General features: G+C 48.5%; 1 protein-coding gene across 1 annotated transcript; it reads left to right on the top strand.

The window, feature by feature from the left end:
- Nucleotides 1-5518: 5518 nt before the first annotated feature.
- Nucleotides 5519-14604, top strand: SYCE1 (synaptonemal complex central element protein 1). The gene is made up of 13 exons (XM_022569496.2): nt 5519-5900; nt 9284-9346; nt 9984-10043; nt 10390-10464; nt 11151-11198; nt 11447-11501; nt 12199-12288; nt 12536-12599; nt 13398-13464; nt 13536-13659; nt 13727-13837; nt 13973-14060; nt 14306-14604. Exons 1-13 carry the CDS (start codon nt 5831-5833, stop codon nt 14381-14383), a joined length of 993 nt encoding a protein of 330 aa, XP_022425204.1. The 5' UTR covers nt 5519-5830; the 3' UTR covers nt 14384-14604.
- The last annotated feature ends 6803 nt before the right edge of the window (nt 14605-21407 follow it).

Raw genomic sequence — 21407 nt, 5'->3', positions numbered from 1 at the left:
CCTGTGCTCCGCAACGGGAGAGGCCACATCAGCGAGAGGCCCGCGTACTGCAAAAAGGGGGAAAAGATCAATACACAAAAATAAGTTGTCTTTCTATACACTAATATTGTGCCATCAGAAAGAGAAATTAAGAAACAATCCCATTTACAATTGCATCCAAAAAATACCTAGGAATAAATTTAACTGAGAAGGTGAAAGCACACCTGAAAACTGTAAGACACTGATGAAAGAAACTGAACAAACACAAATAAATGGAAAGATATCCAGTGCTCATGTTTGCAAAGAATATTCTTAAAATGTCCATTCTAGGGCTTCCCTGGTGATGCAGTGGTTAAGAATCCACCTGCCAATGCAGGGGACAGGGGTTCGATCCCTGGTCTGGAAAGATCCCACATGCCACGGAGCAACTAATCCCGTGCGCCACAACTACTGAGCCTGCGAGCCACAACTACTGAAGCCCGCGTGCCTAGAGCCTGTGCTCCACAACAAGAGAAGCCACCGCAGTGAGAAGCCCGCGCGCCGCAACGAGATGTGGCCCCACCCTCCGCAACCAGAGAAAAGCCCGCGCGCAGCAGCGAAGACCCAACGCAGCCAAAGATAAAATTAAAAATAAATAAATTTATTTTAAAAATGTCCATTCTACGCAAAGCAATGTTCAAATGCAAAGTAAGCCTGGTCAAAACTCCAAAGGCATTTTTCACAGAAACAGAACAAACATTCCTAACATTTGTGTGAAAACACAAGGGCCCCTGAATAGCCACAGGGATTCTGAGAAAGGAAAACAGGCTGGAGGCATCTTGCTCCCTGACTTCACACTACATTATGAAGCTACAGTCACCAATAAAGTGTGTAACTGGCACAGAAACACATTCACACACCAGAGGAACAGAATAGAGAGCCCAGAACTAAACCTACAGGTGTGTGATCAGTTGATTCACAAGAAAGGAGCCAAGAACATACACCAGGGAAAGGAGATTCCCCTCAATAAACGGTGCTGGGAAAACTAGACACCACACACCAGACAACAACACTGCACTCTGTCTACACCATACACAAAAACTGGCTAAAAAGCCAGTTTTCCACATCAAGCCCTTCCTCTCCTGGGTCCTCTAAAGACAGACACCCTCAGCGGTCAGCCACGCACAGGAACCTTCTCCCCACTTTTCCTCACTTTTTCCCTCAGGAGCATCACCTCCCAGCAGGTCCTGAGGAGACCAGGCTTCCTTTACTGTGGCCTCGATGCCTGTCCTCCTGGAGCTGCGGCCGTCAGCATGGCCTCGGCCCCGCGTGTTCCAGAAGACAAGGCTCCAGTGGGTCCTGAGGAGACCCAGCTCTTCTCAGCTGCTCGGGCAGAGCCAGGTCCGCAGTCAGAGCGGGTATTCCTGCGGAGGTTCAGGGAGGTGGGCTGGCGTCCCCTCCAGCCAATGCGAATGTGCCGACCAAGCCTCCCTCACAGTTCAGCAGAGGCCCCGCCCCCTGAGAGCAGTTCTGCTGAATCCATTAAACTGCAGAAATTCAAACTGAAATACAGCCAAATATCTCATGACTTCTCCAAAATAGTTAAGGAACAATTTAACTGGAAACCATATGAAATGAAATGACTGCAGACACAAACTTTAAAACTTACACAAAAATCATTCAAATTTATTCACAGACATTCAAAATGCAAAACTATCAAAATTATAGAGAAACATAGAAGAAAATCTACATGACCTTGGGTTTGGTCTGTAGATCATGAACTTTGAGATTTAACACACAACACAAAAACCCAATCCACAGGGCTTCCCTGGTGGCACAGTGGTTGAGAGTCTGCCTGCCGATGCAGGGGACACGGGTTCATGCCCCAGTCCAGAAAGATCCCACATGCCGCGGAGCGGCTGGGTCCGTGAGCCATTGCCGCTGAGCCTGCGCGTCCGGAGCCTGTGCTCCGCAACGGGAGAGGCCCGCGTACCGCAAAAAAAAGATTATAGGCATAACATGACTGCATTCTTCTTTTTTGTATTTTATTTTATTTATTTATTTTTGTCTGCACTGGGTCTTCGTTGCTGTGTGCAGGCTTTCTCTAGTTGCGGCGAGTGGGAGCTACTCTTCGTTGCGGTGCACGGGCTTCTCACTGCAGTGGCTTCTCTTGTTGCAGAGCACGGGCTCTAGGCGCACAGGCTTCAGTAGTTGTGGCTCGTGGGCTCTAGAGCGCAGGCTCAGTAGTTGTGGCGCACGGGCTTAGTTGTTTCGCAGCATGTGGGATCTTTCTGGACCAGGGATCCAACCCGAGTCCCCTGCATTGGCAGGCGGATTCTTAACCACTGCACCACCAGGGAAGCCCGACTGCATTCTTCTTAAACGAGCCTGACCTACACTCACACGAGATGGTTTTCTCTTGTATGCACACTGACATAGGCACCTTCAGTCTGAACTGCAGACCTTTGGCTTCACCACCTCCACTGACAGCATTAGCTTCACCTGCTGTGAACCACCTCCTATACGATTTCCAGAACCAGAAAGCATCGAAGAGCTCATGCTCACGTGTAATCACGTTTTACAGGACCAGAGACTGTGCACTAGCATATGGGCAGCTCATACTGTCCTCCCTTGATGGCAAGAAGTTCTTCCACTTGCTAAAATAGCAACCGTGCTGTTGGTGGTAAACTCAAGGCTCTGGCTTTGGGCATCAGGTCCTCACATCAGAGACTGGCCCTGATTGCCCGTGTGCCTCAAAAAGCACACAGACTTCATTTGTGACTCTGGGAGGTGGGAGCCCAGTAGTCACACCTGGCCCCTGGCCACATTAATCACCCATCCTTGAAGAAAAAAATTGCTCATTTTCCAGTCTTTTCTCTCTCCTTTACAAAGAGCAGAGACCGAACGCTGGGTGGTAAGGAAACTCTAGCTTAGTGAAGCAGTAGGAGCTTCAAGGGTTATTCCATGCCACACAATCCACAGTTGGCAAGCTTTCTGGGGGACGCAGGGCTGAGCCCTAAGCTCACATGGCTCACTGAGACCATGCGGCCCCAGTGAGAAACTGCCCATTGGGAGGCCCAGCGGCCCCCATATCCTTGAGTCTTAACGAGTATGAGGGTCAAAAGTTTATTACAGCTGGAAGGCCAAAGAATTGTGGGGTAACAGTCTGCTGTTTGGATGTTGTGGTCAGGGCCACACTCAGTGTTGGAGGGTTATTATTTCTCTTGGCAGGCTATGAGGCTGTGAGGGAAGAGACACTTCTCTCAATCACATGGATGTAGGGAATTGAACCACCCAGGGGTCTGTCTATGCTGCCCAGGTAACTATTCAATTGCACAGTAACATGGTCAGCTCAGTGACTGGCAACAAGGGCTTGACAGGGCCCAGGCTGGCCTGAGCTAGAGGACTGCAAATGCCTGCCTGGATGGTTGAAGGTCAAGGGCTGTCCTGGCTAAGACCTGACTGTCTACTGCTGGCCACTTGAATAGGACAAAGGATCCATTCAGTCCCAGGAGGGCCCAACCAGCCTTCAAGTATGCAGCATGTGGGGTCTGGCAGGTCACTACTCCCAGTCCTATATAAATCCACACATGTCTTCTGAGTGCTCTGTGTGTCAGGGCTGTGCTGGAATCTGGGGCTGCCCAGACAGAGTGGGCAGACAGAGGGTGGGAGGACAGAGGGACACCCTGTGGGACTTCTGGGGCCCTCCACAACACTTGACTGAGTAGAGTTAGATTTGAAACAATCAGTGACCAGAGTAGACATTTCATTCTTCTAACAGAGCCCAGTACTGGGGTACAGAAAATCAATGGTTCAGCTTACCTTCCTGACTCATGTGTGACCCTGGGCCACTCCTACCCTTCCTGGACGCCTCACAAAGATGGAGAGTGAGGAGGCGGAAGAGGACCAGTTGTGCTTAAACCTAACTCTAACCCTAATCCTCTGATTCTAACACCCTAATCCCCCTATATATAACCCTAAACTGTAACAACCCTAGCCCCAGACCCCTCGACTATGGACCCTGAGCCCCTAAGCTCTAAATCTTAACCCTCCAAACCTGACTCTCTAATCCTGACCCATAACCCTAAACTCTGACCCCGACCCCAGCCCTAAACCCTAGCCTAGCACTGACCCTGATTCCCAACACTGACACTGACCCTGGATTTTGAGCCAGAGCCCAACCCTAACCCTAGGGGTTAGGGTACTTAATCCTGACCCTAGCCCCTAACCCCAGGAAGTCTGTACAAGACGGGTTCTGGCTTCAAGGGTCATTTGAACCTTTGGTCTGTCCATATCTTGCATATATCAGTTCATTCCCAAAGAAGAAGCCCCAGTAGCAAGGAGATCACGGTCCATTCTGCCATAGTTTGGGTCAGTAGTCCCTGACTTGAACCATGATCTTGGGCGGGAATGGCCATGGTCTCGAGTCTCTAATTCCTATCCCTGTCCCTGACCTTGATGCTGATCCTAACAATGAACAGTGACTCTGAATATGGCCTCTGACATTGACTCTTGACCCTTTCCCTGACCCTTGTCCCAATCAGACTTTTGCTTGGACCCTGAATCCTAATTCTTACTCTGTGACTTTTCATAACCTTATCCATATCATGAGAGCTATGGATTTTTAGACAGCATATTCACATTGATGTGACAGTTCAAGCTTTGAAAACTTCAGAAGGGTGCATGTGGTAGCAGTGACAGCCTTTGTAAAGGCTTAAGGTGGGTTTGAGCCTATTTATCTTGAGGAAGGAGGCTGGTGGCTTGAGCAGAGTGGGTGAGGGGGAGTCCAGCCAGGTTGTCCTTTGACAGGATTACATGAAATAATCTCCTACCATGACGAGAATAGGAACTGTTCCGGCACAGGAAGCCCTCCTTACATGTTAGTTCTTGTTTGCTATTACTATTCCCAGACTACAGATGAGGAAAACTGACGGCAGCTCTTAGAGCAAAGCTTTTCACAGGTAGTTCTCAAAACTGCTCCTCACACTTCGTTGTTACTGTCGTGATTGGATCCCGGTCAACAGGTGAGGAAGACGAGGGGTGGGATGTCTTGGAACAGGATTTGTGCACAGTGAACACTCAGATGCCCAGACTCAGGCTGGTAACTGTCACCTGCACCGCCTGCAACCAGGTCCACCGGCCTCCCCCAAAACGTGAATTCTGCCCCATCCAGCGCGCGGCAGGGAGCCTGGCTGAACCTCCCCTCCACATGCAGCCCTGAGGTCCACCACGGTCCTTCCAGACCCACAGGGGAACGCGGCAGTTCTGCACCCCCAGCCCGCCCTACAGACCCGACATCGTCCACCCTTCGGCCCCGCCTCCCTTGAGAATGTGTCACGCTAGGCAGGGCCAGCCTCGGGATCACGCTGGTAAGAATCAGGGTCTCGCTGCACCCTTGCACTCTCCTCCGCGTCCAGCCAAGAAGAGCGGCCAAGATGAGTCTGGTGGGGCCAACTCGCGGCCTCGGTACAGAACGCCCACGCGGAGGTTTGGGGTAAACCGGAAACCTCGCCTAAGCGTGCAGAGACGGAAATCAAACTCGGTTCCCCACCGCCAGGCTCTGGCCCACTCGCCGCAACGCAGGTGACGTCACGTGGGGCGGGCTCTAGGGAGGCCTCTACACTCTCACACGTCACAGCTCCTCAACCGGCCAATCGCAAGCCTGGAAGACCAGGCGCCGCCCTCGCCTGCTCTGCCCTGAATCGGCACCGGGAGGCCTCAAGCATACGCACTGGCGCTTGCCCAACTGTGTACTCCGCGGTCCGCTCTCGAAGGGATCCGGCGCGGGGCGCACTGCGCAGGCGTGCTGAGGGAGCCCCGCCCCCGGCGTGCGTTCCGTCCAATCCAAGCGGAGGCGCCAGACTGAGAGGAAATGGCGGGGCGCTCGGAACTTTCGAGTGCGAAGCAGGCGGGAACAGTGGGTCGGGCTGACGAGGCCGGAGGTAGAGCCGGGCGATAGAGGGCTGGGCGGGCAGGGAGCGCACGCGGGCGCCGCTTCGAGTCAGGGCGGACGTGGGGAAAAACGACTTTCGTCCCCTCCGGAAGGGTCTCGGCGGCTCTGCCGGCAGCCGCGAGGACTCACCCACAGGCCCGCGTCCTACATTCACTCACCTCTCGCTGGCCTCGTTTGCCCCATCTGCTCCGTTTAAGTAGCTAAAAGTAGGCAGAGGACATCCTTTCGACTTGATATCACACTCAGATGATAGGAAGACTAGTGGGTAAAGGCTTTGCAGTAGCCCATCTGGCACAAATTTTAACATTTAAATTATTTTTCCCCTTTTTGGTCACCTTCCTAGAGGATCACACAAAACATATAGATGCATGGACTGGATGGTCCCTGTAGCCTGGGTGGTGGTACGAAAACGGGGAGGGAACAGCTAAATCCCATGCAGTTCTCTACTGATGGGCGTTCACGGTTTTTTCCCACTTTTGACATAAATGTTGCTTCAGTGTCATTTAACATACCTTTTGCATATTTAACCAAGCATATCTGATGGATAAATTCCTAGAAGTGGAATTTGTCTTCAAAATGTTGATGTAGCCAGACTGGCTTCCAAAAGGTTGCATCAGTTTCCACAGTCTGCCCGTTTCCCTACATCATCACAAACACTGGGCCTTATTAGACTTACTAATCTTTACCAACCTGCTAGATGCAACATGTTATTTTCATCTCTTTAATTATGACTGAAGTAGTACGTCTTTTCAAATATTATTAGCCATCTGTGTAGTTTTTGGTTAATTGTTCTCTCCATTTCTCCATTCTTACGTAGAAATGATTATTTACCTTCTCTATATTGTTTGGTTGGTTGCTTTATTTTTTTAAACTTTTTATTATGGATAAATTTAAGCATATACAAAAAAATATACAGGCACATGAAAAGATACTCAACATTGCTAATTATTAGAGAAATGCAAATCAAAACTACAATGAGGCATCACCTCACACTGGTCAAAATGGCCACCATCAAAATGTCTACAAATAATAAATGCTGGAGAGGGTGTGGAGAAAAGGGGACCCTCCTACACGGTTGGTGGGAATATAAACTGGTGCAGCCACTGTGGAGAACAGTATGGAGGTTCCTCAAAAAAAAAAAACTAAAAATAGAGTTACTGTATTATCCAGCAATCGCATTCCTGGGCATATATCCGGCCAAGACGAAAGCTCTAATTCAAAAAGATACGTGCACCCCAGTGTCATAGCAGCACTGTTTACGGTAGCCAAGACGTGGAAGCAACTTAAATGTCTATTGACAGATGAATGGATAAAGAAGATGTGGTACATATATACAATGGATTATTACTAAGACATAAAAAGTAAGGAAATAATGCCATTTGTAGCAACATGGATGGACCTAGAGATTATCATACTAAGTGAAGTAAATCAGAGAAATATATGATATCACTTATATGTGGAATCTAAAACTGGTACAAATTAACTTATTCACAAAACAGAAATACACTCACAGACACAGAAAAGAAATTTATGGTTGCCAAAGGGGAAAGGGGCGTGGGAGAGTTAAGTTGGGATTGGGATTAACAGATACACACTACTAAATAGAAACAAGGACCTACTCTATAGCGCAGGGAACTGTGTTCAATATCTTGTAACCTATAATGGAAAAGAATCTGAAAAGTATACATATAATATAACCAAATCACTTTGCTGTACACCTGAAACTAAAACACTATTGTAAATCAACTATACTTCAATTTAAAAACTTTTTTTTTAATATTTACTTATTTATTTATTTGGCTGTGCTGGGTCTTAGTTGCCGCACACGGGATCTTCATTGCAGCATGTGGGATCTTTAGCTGTGGCATATGGGATCACGTTCCCTGACCAGGGGATCGGACCCGGGTTCCCTGCATTGGGAGTGCAGAGTCTTAACCACTGGACCACCAAGGAAGTCCTAAAAACATTTTCTTAAGTCAATAACAAAGTATAATTACCCCATGAACTCATCTTTCAGTTTTAACAATTATCAGCTCTTGGCCAATCTTGTTTCCTCGTTATCCTCACCCACTCCCTACCACCTACTCCACTGTTTCATTTCGAAGTATCCCAGGCAACATAACATATCATCCATAGATATTGGGTTGGCCAAAAAGTTCGTTCGGGTTTTTCCATTAAGATAGTATGGAAAAACCCAGACGAACTTTTTGGCCAACCCAATATTTGCATATATCTCTCTAAAACATAAGCACTCTTTGCAGAAAAGTAACCACAGTAGCATTGTCACATCTGAATAATGGCTACAATAATTCCTTTGTTTCATCAACTATCTAGTCAGTTTTCAAATTTCCTTGATTGTGTCATCACCGTTTTAAAAAGTGCTTTCGATTGAATCGAAATCCAAGTATGGTCCATTTATTGAAATTGGTTGATATGTTTCTTTAATCTCTTTTTGTCTGTAAGGGTCCTCCTTTCTCCCTTTTCCCCCAAAATGTATTTAAATTAAAGAAACTGGGTTGTTTTTCCTGTGACGTTTCCCAGTGTGGATGTTACTAATTGCATGCCCATGTGCCACTTAAAATGTTCCTCTCTCCCTGTATTTCCTCTGAATTGGTTATTTAGATTGAGAGGCTTAACAAGTATTAGTGTCATTTTTTTACAAGAATCCTACACTGAATTTTTACATTACATAGCTCATAATATCCAGTTATTTTTATTGTGATGTTAATCCATTAATAATAATTGCCTAGATCTACTAATTCATCAAGGAGTTAAAAATAAGTGCCTATATTGATTATAAGCAAGTTAATATGAAATATGTTACTTGGAGGCTGCAGAATAACAATTGTATATAGGAAAGCTATTTATATTTATTTAAATGAGACATCTTATTAGATTTTCTCACTATTCCTTGTAATGTTTTTTTGGGTAATATTCTCTAGAAATTTCTAGTTCATTATGCCACCTACTAGTTAACAGTGATTTCTGAATCCTTGTTTCCAGTTTTTAATACCACTTCTTTTTTTTTCTTTCATTATTACATCCTGAGCTTTGGCCAAGCCTTGAACAGTATCAGCAGTAAGAGTGTACCCCTTTCCTTGCCCTGAGTTTTATTAAGGGGAAATCTGTGGTGTCATTTCACCCTTTAGGAAAATCTGCCCAGGAAGGGCCGGTTCATCCCTTGTGCAGTGTCTCCCTCAGGGCAAGGAGCAGACGCCCCACTCTGGCTGGAGACCTGCCCTCAGCCCACCCCAGTCCCGGACCAGTGTTATCAGATCCTTCCTCAGGCCTCTCACTCCTACATAATTCTTTTTTTTTTAAATCTTTATTGGAGCCTACATAATTCTTAAATGTTTGGTTTTCTCTCCACAGGGCAGGCCAAGTCCTCACAGAAAATTGAAGACTTGATGGAAATGGTGAAGCAGTTGCAGAAAGGTCACATGTCTCCTCTGTAACTGGGGCTCAGCCTGAGATTTGGGGTCAGGCAGAAGTGGAATCAATTCCAAGGCCCAAAATTCACCACCTTGGGAAATTAACTCATTTGTTCTCTCTTACTTTTAAAACAATTTTTTGAAGTAAAAATATGAACCCATGATTCAAAATTCAAGTATAAGGGGATAAAGTACAAACGTTTTCCCAAAACTCAGCTGCAGTCCCCTTGCTGGCCGTCCATTTGGTTCCCATGCACTCTGCTGGATCCAGGGTTTCACCTTCCCTCCACCTCACCTCCGCTCCTCTGGCTTGCTCACCAGGCACCTTCCACCCGTGTTCCCACCTTAGGGCAGGCCTTTGTACTGACTGTCTCCCACCCCCACCCAGGGAACAGCAAGGTCTGCCCCCCTCACCTCATTTGGGGCCCTCAAGGGGTCTTGCCATATCTGAAGAAGCACGTCCCACTCCACTTTGTAATCTGTTGCCCCTCCTCTGTTTCTCTTGACTGCACTTAACCACAACCTGACTCAGGTTCTTTATCTGTTCCTGTCTCCCCTCCCCAGAATGTGAGCCCTTGGAGGGCATCCACCTCCCTTCACCTGCCCTGTCATCTTCACTCAACCTCCTTGTTTCCCTGCAGCCGGAAGCCTAGAGCCCAGGATTGAGGTCCTGATTAACCGGATTAATGAGGTCCAGCAAGGTGAGCTCAGGACCTTGGCTTGTCTGCCAGGTGCGGTTGCGTGATTGGCAGGGCCCAGTGCAAAATGAAAATGTAGGGCCCCTTGTTCCAAATTACTGTGTTTTGAAAGAGCAGAGCATTAAACTTAGCATGGGTTGGTCGGGCCCATCTAAATTCAGGTGCTATACTCACATGTTTATTAACCTGTCCTGCTGTCAACTGAGCCCAACAAGAAGGGCTTGGGCTCTGGAAGCCTTGTTTCCTGCTTCCGGAAACAAGAATCTGGGCCCCTCTAGGTTTGCTTAAAGACAAATGTGAAATGTTTGCAAGGACAGACGCTTACACAATGTTCTGCGGTTTGGCACAGCAAAAAAGAAAGCCAGTGAGGAGCTAGGAGAGGCCCGGACTGTCTGGGAGACCCTGCAGAAGGAACTGGACTCATGTAAGCTTGTGGGGGATGACCCAGAGGTCCCCACAATGTCATGCATCCTTGAACCCAGTATTCCAATCAGCATCCTTGCCGTGGCCAAGGGCTCCTGCCCCCTCTCCAACCTCAGGTCCTACCAATCTCCCCGCTCCAACTCTGTGGGTGGGAGTGTTCCGGAAACACCCTCCAAGCATACTCTTGCCTTAGGGGCTTTGCTAGGAGAGGTTCCCCCAGATAATACAGGTTCCTATTGCCTCACATCATCATTCAGTTCTCAGCTCAAATGTCCCCTTCTCAGAGAGGCCTTCCCCAGTTACCCCACCCAAAGACTGCACTTTGCCCACACCTAGTCACATGCCTCTTACTGCTTGATGTGTTTCTTCACAGCCCTTATCCAACTTCATGCAATGTGTTGATTTTTCCTCTTCCCTCCATGTAAACGCACTGCCATTCCACAGGGTCCTCACAGCCACCCTTTATCAACTTGAGGGCCCTTTGATGCTTACAGGGAGTATGGGCCCAAGAGGGAAGGGGCTTACCTCAAGGGGTCTACATCTGGGGTTGGGGCTCACCTTGAGGGGTCTACATCTGGGGTTGGGGGTAGGGTTGTACCAAACCACGCATGTGACCATGGGCAAGCCCAGTCCCTGAAGGTTCAGTGTGTGGACTCTGATGCCTGAACATGTTACTGCTTTTTCCAGTGAGTGGAGAGAAAGTACGCCTGAAAGAGATCTTGAGCAAAAAGCAAGGTAATTGCAGCTACTCTGTCTCCAGGTTTTTGCCTTTGCCACCCTGCAGAAGCCCACTCTCTCTATAGAAGTAGGAGCCTTTTGAAACCTGAATCACCGTGCATCCCTCCTGTGGCTGCCACCAAACATGCAGTAAATGACAAAGTCCCATCAACTCCAGAGATCCCACATGAGCTAGCACTTTTACCTCTGCCCAAACCTCATGCCCTGATGGGCTCTCATGGGGCCCTCACTTCCTCTCCCTGCAGAGACCCTGAGGATCCTCCGGCTCCACTGCCAGGAGAAGGAAAGTGAGGCACAGAGGTAAGAGCTTCCCCCTGGCCCCTGCTCAGCGCTGTCCATTCTGGTAGAGAAAGCAGAGGAAATCGGTCTTAGACCCACAGCTCTCATCTTCTCCCTAAAACGGGGAGGCCAAATGCCTGTCTTCCCACCTTGACTCCAACAGTAGGCAGTAGTGTTAGGAGTACTCATTCACGGGGACGGGCATTCATTTGCTAGAATGTCAATTAAATTCCCTCGGCTGGTTTTTATTCTATACCTTCATACTTTCTGCAGGCTGTCTTGGCTGTCTACTCACCTGTCACTTCATTTAGGCGTCAAGCCAACCATCTGTGCACCAGTCTCCATTCATCCATTATCCCTCCATCCACCCAACTACTTGTGCATCCATGTCTCTACCTCCTGAATCTTTATTTTGCTCATTTCGTGACCAGAGGCCCCAAGCCCCTAGCATACGAACTTTGAAACTGTTTGAGAAATTCACATGAGACTAATATGTGTGTGTGCCTGTACTTGTGACCTTGCCCACATTGATCTCCCCAGTCTTCACAATGACATTGCCAGAGGGCATGAGCTCATGCCCCCCTCCCACAAAGTTACAGAGAAGGACCTCAATCTAGAAGGTTAGAACAGACCTCAAGAGAAGGACGCGGAAGCCCCACCCCAGGCCCCTCCTAGGGAGACATTCAGAAAACTTGACGGCTGCCTTGCCTCTTGCCAGGAAGCATACCATGCTGCAGGAGTGCAAGGAGCGAATTTCTGCCCTGAACTCCCAGATGGGGCAGGAGAAGAATAAACAGAGGCAGTTGAGGTAAAGCCCATTGCCCAAGGCCTGGGGGCTGGATGCATTGTAAGTGGGGGGAATGCTAAGAATGGGGGTTAGAAGACGAGCTGGCTGAGCTGAAGCTTGGAGGGTCAAGGAGGCAAAGGTGCTCCCAGCAGAGTGAGGAGCATGGGCGAGCTCCCCCATGTCTCTGCATGAAGACCCCGGCCTGAGCCGGGTTGAGGAGGGGCGTCTCTCAGCCCACGGCCCCTTATCCTGTGTGGTTGGTCCCCAGGTTGGATTTTGAGGAGCAACTGGAGGATCTGATGGGCCAGCATAAGGGCCTCTGGGAATTCCACGTGAGTCACTCGGGGCCACTCCTTCTACCTTCCACATCTTCTCTGGCAGCACCAGCCCAAACCTTGGGGTCATCCTCCAGGCCTCCTTCCTCTCAGTTGCCGCACCCAGTTCCTGAGCAGCCCTGGCAGCCGTGTGTTAGAATCATGCTCAGTCCAGTTCCTCGTCACCCTCACTGCCACCCAGTATTGTCCTCTTCACTGGCCCTGCCCACCCATCCCTGATGCCCTCCCAGGGGCCTTAAGTGGTCAGGAGGAGCCCTGATGAACCAAGGAGGGGTTATCCATCAAGGAGATTCCTGGGTGTGTCTGGGGCCATCACAGACACAGGGCAGATAGTGGGGAACCAAGCAGGCCGGTGTCTGCCACCTGGGGATCCCAAACAAGAAAACAGAATGAATGTCAGGACGGAAGGGCTCAGTGCGGTCACAGAGCGGGAAGAGAAGGAGCTGCAGGGCTGGGCTGGTAACTGACTCTCCAGAGAACAGCCTCGATTTGTGGTGTTTGCAGGATGCCCTGTAGCGAATACCCCAGGGCTGATTTCAAACCTTGCAGAATTCCTGAACACTAACCCTCATGAGCCTCTCCAGCATAGCACCACAGGTATCTGGGGTGAAACAGCTCCAGGTGGACAGAATGGCCAATGGAAAGGCCCTGAGGCTGGGCCATGCCTGGCATGCATGGAGGGCCAGAGCAGCAGGAAGTAAGGCATGCAGAGTAAAGACCAGATCCAGATCGGCTTCTCTGAGGCACATGGGAGGAAGCCAGGAGATGTGGACAGGCCGCCTTTCTACCCCTCAGAAGCCAGAGCAGCTGGCCCTGGAGATTGGCGCCCTGGACAGCAGCAAGGAGAAGCTGCTCAAGGAAGGTAAGGCCTGGAGAATGGGGATGCCCTGCCCTGCCCTGCCCTGCCCTGCCATCTGTCCCTTCCTGCTGCAGAAAAGCTGGTGGAGGCAAAGCTGGAGGATGTGAAGCATCGTCTGTGCTCCCAGTTTGGAGCCAAGGGCTGCTCGGCAATCACTGAGGGGCTCTTCCTGCGCAGCCAGGAAGCAGCAGCTGTGGTGTAAGAGAGGGACAGTGGGGGGGGGCGGGGGGGGAGGGAGAGGTGCTGCCATCACTGACGCCCTCAGGCATCTGTTTGAGGAGGAGAACAAGAAGGCCGGGGAGTTCCTGGAGGCTGCTGCCCAGCGCCAGGAGCAACTGCAGCAGAAGTGCCAGCAGCTGCAGCAGAAGAGGCAGAGGTAGGCATGGTCCCCAAGGGGAAGGTGGCTAAGGGAGTCTCTGCTCCCTCCTAGACTCTGTCACTTGGTCTCTTTACAATCCTACCCTTCTCCCCCCCACCCTCCTACCCTACCCCCCTACCCCTTTTTGTCCAGGCTGAAGGAGGAGCTGGAAAAGCTTGGAGTGCAGGTCCCTGCTCAAGGCCAGAGCAAGCAAGAGGAAGGGGCTGGCCCAGGAGAAGCTGTGAGTCCTGGTGTCTGGGTCAGGGAGCAGAGACAGCTTATGAAAGGAGCTCTGGGTGGGGAGGCAAGGAGGGGGTCCGCAGAGAGCTCAGAAGATGGTCTTCAGGGAAGGGCATTCCCAAAGGGACACAGCCAAGGCAAAGGTGCAGAAGCTGGCAGCAGTGGGGTGAGGAAGGGCAGGACCCAGGGAGGGTGTGGGCATGGGGATGTGAGGAGACTCCCACGTCACACTCTGACCTCCCGCAGGCCAATCCCAAGCCCCTTGGAGTCAGTGAGGAGAAAGACCCAGAGCCGCCCACTAAGCAGAGCCTGATGCCCTCCTAGGCAAGGAGGAGCCACCCTGCACTAGAGCTTATGCCCTGCACTGGAGCTTATGGGTTTCAGGAAATAAAGGCACCATATTAACACAACTGCCTCAGCTGAGTCTGTGTTAGCTGGGGGGTTGTCCATCCCAAGACCCCTGGCACCTGAGACTGAGTGAACCCTTAGCCACACTCTGCCTCTTGGCTTCAGCCAGAGTCCCACAGCAGGCACTCAATAAGTGCTTCCCTCACCTCACAGTCTCTGGTCTGCTCATCTCGAGGACTTGACATGTTCTGGGTCCCCAGGCAGAGGGATGCAAGACTGAGACCCTCTCACAATAGGCCCAGGGGTTCTGAAAACCCAGCCTGTGATAGTTTCTTCCATTCCTTATTCAGGCCTAGACCACAGAGTCTCAGAAATCCCAACAAGGACCAAGGGTCCTCAGCCAGTCAGTTCCATGCCCACAGCCCCCACTGATTCGCTGAGAAAAAGAAATGTAATTGGAGCCTAAATGTAACTTGTGCCTGCATAGGCACAAAACCTGTACCTGAGACACTTGTCACAAGAACATAATATGTTAGAAATCCTCAGTGTCGTGGAAGTCAATCACCTAGGACGGTTGGTGCTTAGGGCATGTTTCAAATCCACTGGAGTGCATCACCCAAGCCAGGGCAATGATGGGAGTCAAAGTCTGTGTTCTTGGGTCAAAAGACAGTGAATTCAGTACATACAAAGAGATTCCTTCTCTTGAATGGCTCCCCCATCCAGGTAGGACAGTGACACAGTTGGGTAGACAAACCTCAACAATCCTCATTTCTGAATATAAACATATATATATATATATATATATATATCCATTTCTGTAACTGGTTGTGGAATCACAGCTGGTATTTATAACCATCTTCACCTTCTTCCACCACCCATTCTGCTTCCCCTTTGCCTTCATCAAGCAACTCAGCCGTCTGTGCCTTTTTACCCAGTGGAGTGACCAAAACCTTTATTCCTGAAGGATCTGGGCCATCAGTACTCTTGCTGGATTGGATTGTTATCGTTTTTCATTGGCATTAATCACAAGGCGTGGTCATACTCAAAGAAACCCTAAGGTATCTCTTGTATCGCAGACATGGTTTCCCTACCTGCACTGACGAGAAGTAGTCCAGTTTCCCTGTGGTAGTCAGGCTCAGTGATCAGTCACACCAGCCAGCACAGGGGCTCCTTTGCCTGTTGATTCACAGGCATGAGAAGCCCAAGGGGGCTGAGCAGCGGTCTTAACTTCCCGTTCAGTGGAATCATTATTGTATCACCTAGTGGAAGCATTCCTCCCTCTGGGACTAAGGCCTCTAGGCCAGTGGAATATACAGTTGGGGGAACAGGAAGCAAAACTTTTCCAGCTGATCACTAGGGACAACAGTGAATGTTACCACTCCCATTTCCACCCCATGATTTTTGGACCTTAGAGTGCTGGCCATGGGAGACAGCACCATATATTAGACACTGATTCAGAACATATGCAACCTTCTGGAGAACCCTGTCCCAGCCCTGCAAGGTATTGCCACCTAGCTGGTATTAACTGAGTCTTCAAAAGACCATTCCACCATTCTATCAAGCCAGCTGCTTCAGGATGGCGGGAGCATGGTAAGACCAGTGAATTCCATCACAACTTGGGCCCACTGCATAACTTTTTTTTGTCGTTAAGGGAATTCTTCAATCAGAAGTAATGCTGTGTATGAGATCATGATAGTGAATAGGAATTCTTAACTCTGCAGATGGCAGTTTGGGCCGAAGCATTGTGTACAGGGAAGGCAAATCCACATCCACATTTAACCCTACCCTCATTCCTTCTGGGGTTGCAGGCATTACTGATATTAACCAAGGCACATAGTTCACTTCTCAGAATACACAATGTTAGACTCTTTAAAAAAGCCTTCAATAGCACTTTTATCTTCCTGATAGGTTCTTGATAGCCGATTCAACTGAGAGACATGATGGTCTCCTCAGACAGTTTTTCAAATTCCACTCCAGCAAATGGACACCTTATATGGGTCTCTGTCTTGTCCCAGGCCTTAATCGCTTAATTCAAAGCCCCTTGTGAAACCATACCCTGTAATTTACAAGGTCCATGTAGTAGAAACAAAACGATACACCAAGAACACCAGGGAAACCACAGATAGGGAAGCAACTTGCTGATGCACAGGCACCTTGAGGGGCTAGGGTGACTGATAGTGAACGTTAGATGTCACAGGCCAAAACTTCAACCCCTGCTACACACCAAACACCCTGAATTTGCACATATGACACGTGAAGAGCAGAGCAGTAGTGCCTGGGCAGAGAACTCAATACTTCCATTGAAACTTACACTTACTTTTCACCAATCATTTCTGAGCTCCTTGCCCCTCTTTCTCCCTCTTTCCAAGATAAATATACCACTTTGCCTCCTGTCTCCTTGCTTGGCCACCCTGCAATAAAGCCTTTTTTTTTCTGCAAAAGACTTGTCTCAATATTTGGTCTTTTCTATTGTGTAGCAGGAAACGAGCCCACACGCTTGGTTACAAATTTGCTGACATCTCCATGTACTCCAGGACTGTTCTCACAGTCAGTGTGGACTACGGAAAAGATAAGTAGAAAACTCCACTTAGTAAATGAAATTCACATTTGGAGATAATAAAATCAAAACCATATTCCATAAGGATAAAACCAGAACACCTCTACCTGTTACTGATACGTGCTGGAGGAAAATCAACATCAAATGACAAAAGCCAGCCAAGTGAGCTGTAACCACTCTGCTGCATGTCTCCTTACTGTCAGTCTGGGTGTTTTCATTGGTTTGCAAACCAGAGTCCCAAACCTTCCAAGGAAGCCATGGTTTAAACCAACATGGTGAATGCAGGCCCACATGCCATCACTTTTGACTAATACAGGTTTTACAACCCAAAGACTGCAGGCTAGCCTGTCACCATCCAAACCAACAGCTGAGGCAAAGGGACCTAGAAATTGGCCAAATTAGAGGGCCTGTCTAGAGGGTAATGCCAAAGCTCCACAGCCACAGATATTTTAATTGTCAACGGGACACCCTGCTAACAACATACACCCAAATCAGGCCATATGACTTAAACCTATTTGCAACAGAATCCAACTCATCACCCATCTGGGAAAAACCTTGGAGAGTTAAAACCTCAGATTTGGCCATCTTTATTGGAGTCTTTAACTGTGCCAGGTGAGTGCCGGCACTTTGGTTCATGATGACAGCATCACAGGTGCCAACATCACCTTGGCTACCTGTGCACCCACAGCCCCTTAACTTAAAAGATATTTGCAAGTCAAGCTCCCAGGCCCAACGCTGCCTTCAAATTAGACAAGTTGTTCAGCATCTTTATAATGCCAAAGAGTCAGAAAAATAAGACTCATACCACTCCAAGTGGGTGTCCACTTGAAAAGGATACCCCAGTCTCACATTCTAGACAATATTGCTCTATCCAGGAGCTCAATGTTGGAGATGACATCGCCCCCTGAGGTGGAGACAACTCTGTCCTGGACACTAAAACCTCTGCTCCAGGGATGCCCAAGACTTGCCCCACCCAAGGTGCTGGCAAACTAGCTCCAGGACATTCACTGCTTTTCTTCCTTTGACATTAGGGATTCTGTTGTGTTTCTTGAGCTCCTGGCCTGCTTATCCCATGATCCAAGTATACTCTTGCTCTCTGCAGAAACATACATCCCTACACGTCTACGCCTAAAGGGAAATCTGTAGAGATTACTACTGTCTGTACCGTTCTACAAATTAATGGAGACTATTGCCTTTCCCAGGAGACAACTGCCACCTATCAGTCAATTCCTCAACCTGCTTGGGAAAGGACAACACACTCCCCAGTGCCTCTCCTCCTCCCTGCCCCAGCTTTCCACCACGAATTCCCACCTGGAGTCTCCCACCATGAGCACCACGACCACCGCTTTCTACTAGTTAACACACGAATACAACGAATCTCTACACTGACTTCACTAACAATCCATACTCTCCAACAACATAGTGGCCAGACCTGCCACACTGACCCGAGAAATTGACCCTATGCTGTTTAGGGCAATGTATGTCCTACACTCATTTATTCAGGCCACTCCAATACCCCAAATAATTGAGCTCAGTATTGACTCAATTTTGCGGCCCTAGCTAGATGAGTTTACCCTCTTAAACGGCCAATTAAGTCCACACTCCCAAGCACCTGCTGAGTTGTACCCTCACACTCTGCACTACCGTACCCCTGCCCTAACTGCCCTAGGGCCAGGTAGCAGAACACTCAGGGACAGCCTCAAGGCCCCAAAGTCCACTGAAAATATTCACATTAGCCAATCCTAAGCCTGCTTGCAGTGCCTGTCCCCTTCCTTCTTGCTGAATCCACAGTACAGGCACTGGATCCACAGTTCCCCCTCTCCTCTGTCTACCTCTGAGTGGCCCTGCACGGTGTGCCGTTTCTTCCCAGGAAATTGTAACTAAACTGTAAAACTTTCTGGATTCTCTCTCTTGTTCTGCAACCTCATGCAAGACAATAGGATTAAAACAGGGTCAGAGTGATAACGGCCAATTGTTAAGCCCCCCCCACACACACACACACAAGTGTCAGCTTCCCATGTCTATTGGGTCAGTTGAGATGTACATGACCCAGCTCCTTACGGAATACCCAACACGATGGCTGTCAGCTTGTTCATAGTGGTCACCAGCTCAGTAGCATACACCTTACTGGCTTTTCCTCCTTTCCTCTGTCATTTCCCCCACTACCTCATTCCTGCTTTTTGCAATCACTTCCCAAATAAACTGCTTACACAAGCTCGTGTCTCACCTGTGTTTTGGAATACAAAACGAAGACAACAGGAGAACCAAGCAAGGCAACCCAGCCCCTACTCTGATCAAGTCAAAGACAAATATAGGGACTCCATCCAAAAATAAATTGATACCCACCTTAACACTCCCACCAATAATTAAGGAGTGGACAGGTCCCCAAGCTAGCAATCCCAACACAATCACCCAGCAGAATCAATTATCACCACCAGGAGAGTCAGTAGTACTTCTGTTGTGTTTTTCAGAACATCTGATTTGTCCATTGACAGCTACCACTTAATGCTGGGAACATCTGCTTGGTGGAACCTCAGTCAGATACAGGATTTTAGCTGCAATGGATACTGGTTTCCATTGCTGTGTAAGAAATTACTGCAAACATAATAGTTTAATAAAACGAAATGTACTCCCTCACATCTGGAAGACAAAAGTTCAAGATCAGTGTCACAGGGCTGAAACCAAAGTGTCAGCAGGGCCAATCTCCAGAGACTCTAGGGGATAATCTATCCCTTCCAGCCTCTGATGGCTGCTGGCATTCTTGTGGCCAAATCACTCTATATCATCTATCCCTTGGTGGTTTCAGGAATTTCTTAAGTGTCAAATCTTCTCTCATTTATAAGAACACTTGTGATTGCATTTAGAGTGTACCTGGACAACCCAAGATAATCTCATCAAAAAATCCTTGATTTAATCTGTACAACTCTTTCCATATAAGGTAACATACACAGATACCAGAGATTGAGATCTGATATCTCTGGGGGCCATTATGCAGTCTTCCATATCTGGGAAAGAGCTTTTACCTTTCAAGCTTATTTAATGAGCAAAGGCCTGCTGCCACAGTGTTGGACTGGTTGCACGTTAAGTGAGCCATTATACATTATCTACTATACTCCCCCAACAGCAAAATTAGTCATCTGATAAACTCTCACCCACAGACCCAGAAGACAAAGAAAGGTACGGCAAGCCAGGAAGGGGCTCAGCCCTGACTTGGAAGAAACAAGAAGTTTAGCAACTCTTGGGACAAACACAGGGTAAGCTGAGAAGGAGGCTGAAACTGAGGGACAGGAGGTGGAAGGTGGTGGGGGGAGAAGGTATCAGAGCAATAAAAGAAGGAAAATAGGAGGAAGAAGACTCCAAAGTTTTCCAATGTGACAAGAGCTCCTGGGAAACCAAGGGCCGAGTGCTGGGGGGAAGTGGTTGAGGTGGAGGCAAGGGATCAGGCCTGGGAGAAGAGATGCTACCGGTAAGACGTGAGCATCCGCTTCAGTTCAAGGTGGAGGAAGGGAATGTGTTCCAGAGGAAATGTGCGTGTGGCTTTCATCTAACGGAATGGATCACAATTTGACATATCGTGAATCCCAGAACTTTTTTTTAAGGATTTCAATCAATTTGAAATAAAAGGTTTAAAAACAGTTCAAATGAAAAGAGCCCTCTGGGAATTCCTTGGCGGTCCAGTGGTTAGGACTTGGCACTGTAACTGCCAGGGGCCGGGATTCGATCCCTGGTTGGGGAACTAAGATCCCACAAGCTGTGTGGCATGGCCAAAAAAAAAGAAGGAAAAATAAAATTTTTTTTAAAGAGGAAAAGAATAAAGAGAAGAAAAAGAGCACTCTGGGCAGGAGATAGGACTGAAGCAACTAGTTATAAAATCAGGCTTTGTCTCTTGGAAAAGGGAAGACGACTTCACTCAGCACAGAGCCTTGGAAATCATCCCCTGAAACACTGTACCCTAATCAAGGAACTGATGGTGTGTCCTGCTAGACTTAGCCAGTGATGGCTAAGTGCCTCCCCATCCCACTGCCCCTTGAATGGACTTGCTGTTGGTATCCCATCTCTGTGTTACCATTGCCTGTTGAGTGTTTGCAGGGCAGGTGACTGGTCACTTCAGGTCACACATCTTCAGATTCAGAGCAACCACGAACATGGAACTGTGCCCAAAGAGCCTATGTGTACCTAGACCTGATACAGATGACAAGATCCTAGATTTCTGTGCCAACAGCTTTATAAAATGAGATTTGGGGGAGACTTAGTAGAGTATGAGTATTTTTTGTATGTGGAAGCTATGTGAACTCTGTGGCCATACAGTGGACAGTATCATACTATATTTTCCAAAGATGGTCGCATTAACATGTCCCATCCTGCGCACTCTTCTGCAATGTGCTCTTGCAACATTTCCATCAAAGACGGAGAGTCTATTTCTCCACTCCTCAGAACTTTCAT

The sequence above is a fragment of the Delphinapterus leucas genome, chromosome 16 (assembly GCF_059928025.1).
Source record: "Delphinapterus leucas isolate spDelLeu-1000000601 "Yukka" chromosome 16, BTC_Dleu_Yukka2, whole genome shotgun sequence".
Lineage (NCBI taxonomy): Eukaryota > Metazoa > Chordata > Mammalia > Artiodactyla > Monodontidae > Delphinapterus > Delphinapterus leucas.
This window is presented reverse-complemented; position numbering and strand designations above follow the sequence as displayed.

Excerpts from the sequence above, each read along its gene's own strand:
- SYCE1 (XM_022569496.2), top strand. The coding sequence starts at position 5,831 with ATGGCGGGGCGCTCGGAACTTTCGAGTGCGAAGCAGGCGGGAACAGTG. Across the intron at positions 13,660-13,726 it reads CAGGAAGCAGCAGCTGTGGT|GCATCTGTTTGAGGAGGAGA; the intron begins GTAAGAGAGGGA and ends TGACGCCCTCAG. Across the intron at positions 13,838-13,972 it reads CTGCAGCAGAAGAGGCAGAG|GCTGAAGGAGGAGCTGGAAA; the intron begins GTAGGCATGGTC and ends CTTTTTGTCCAG.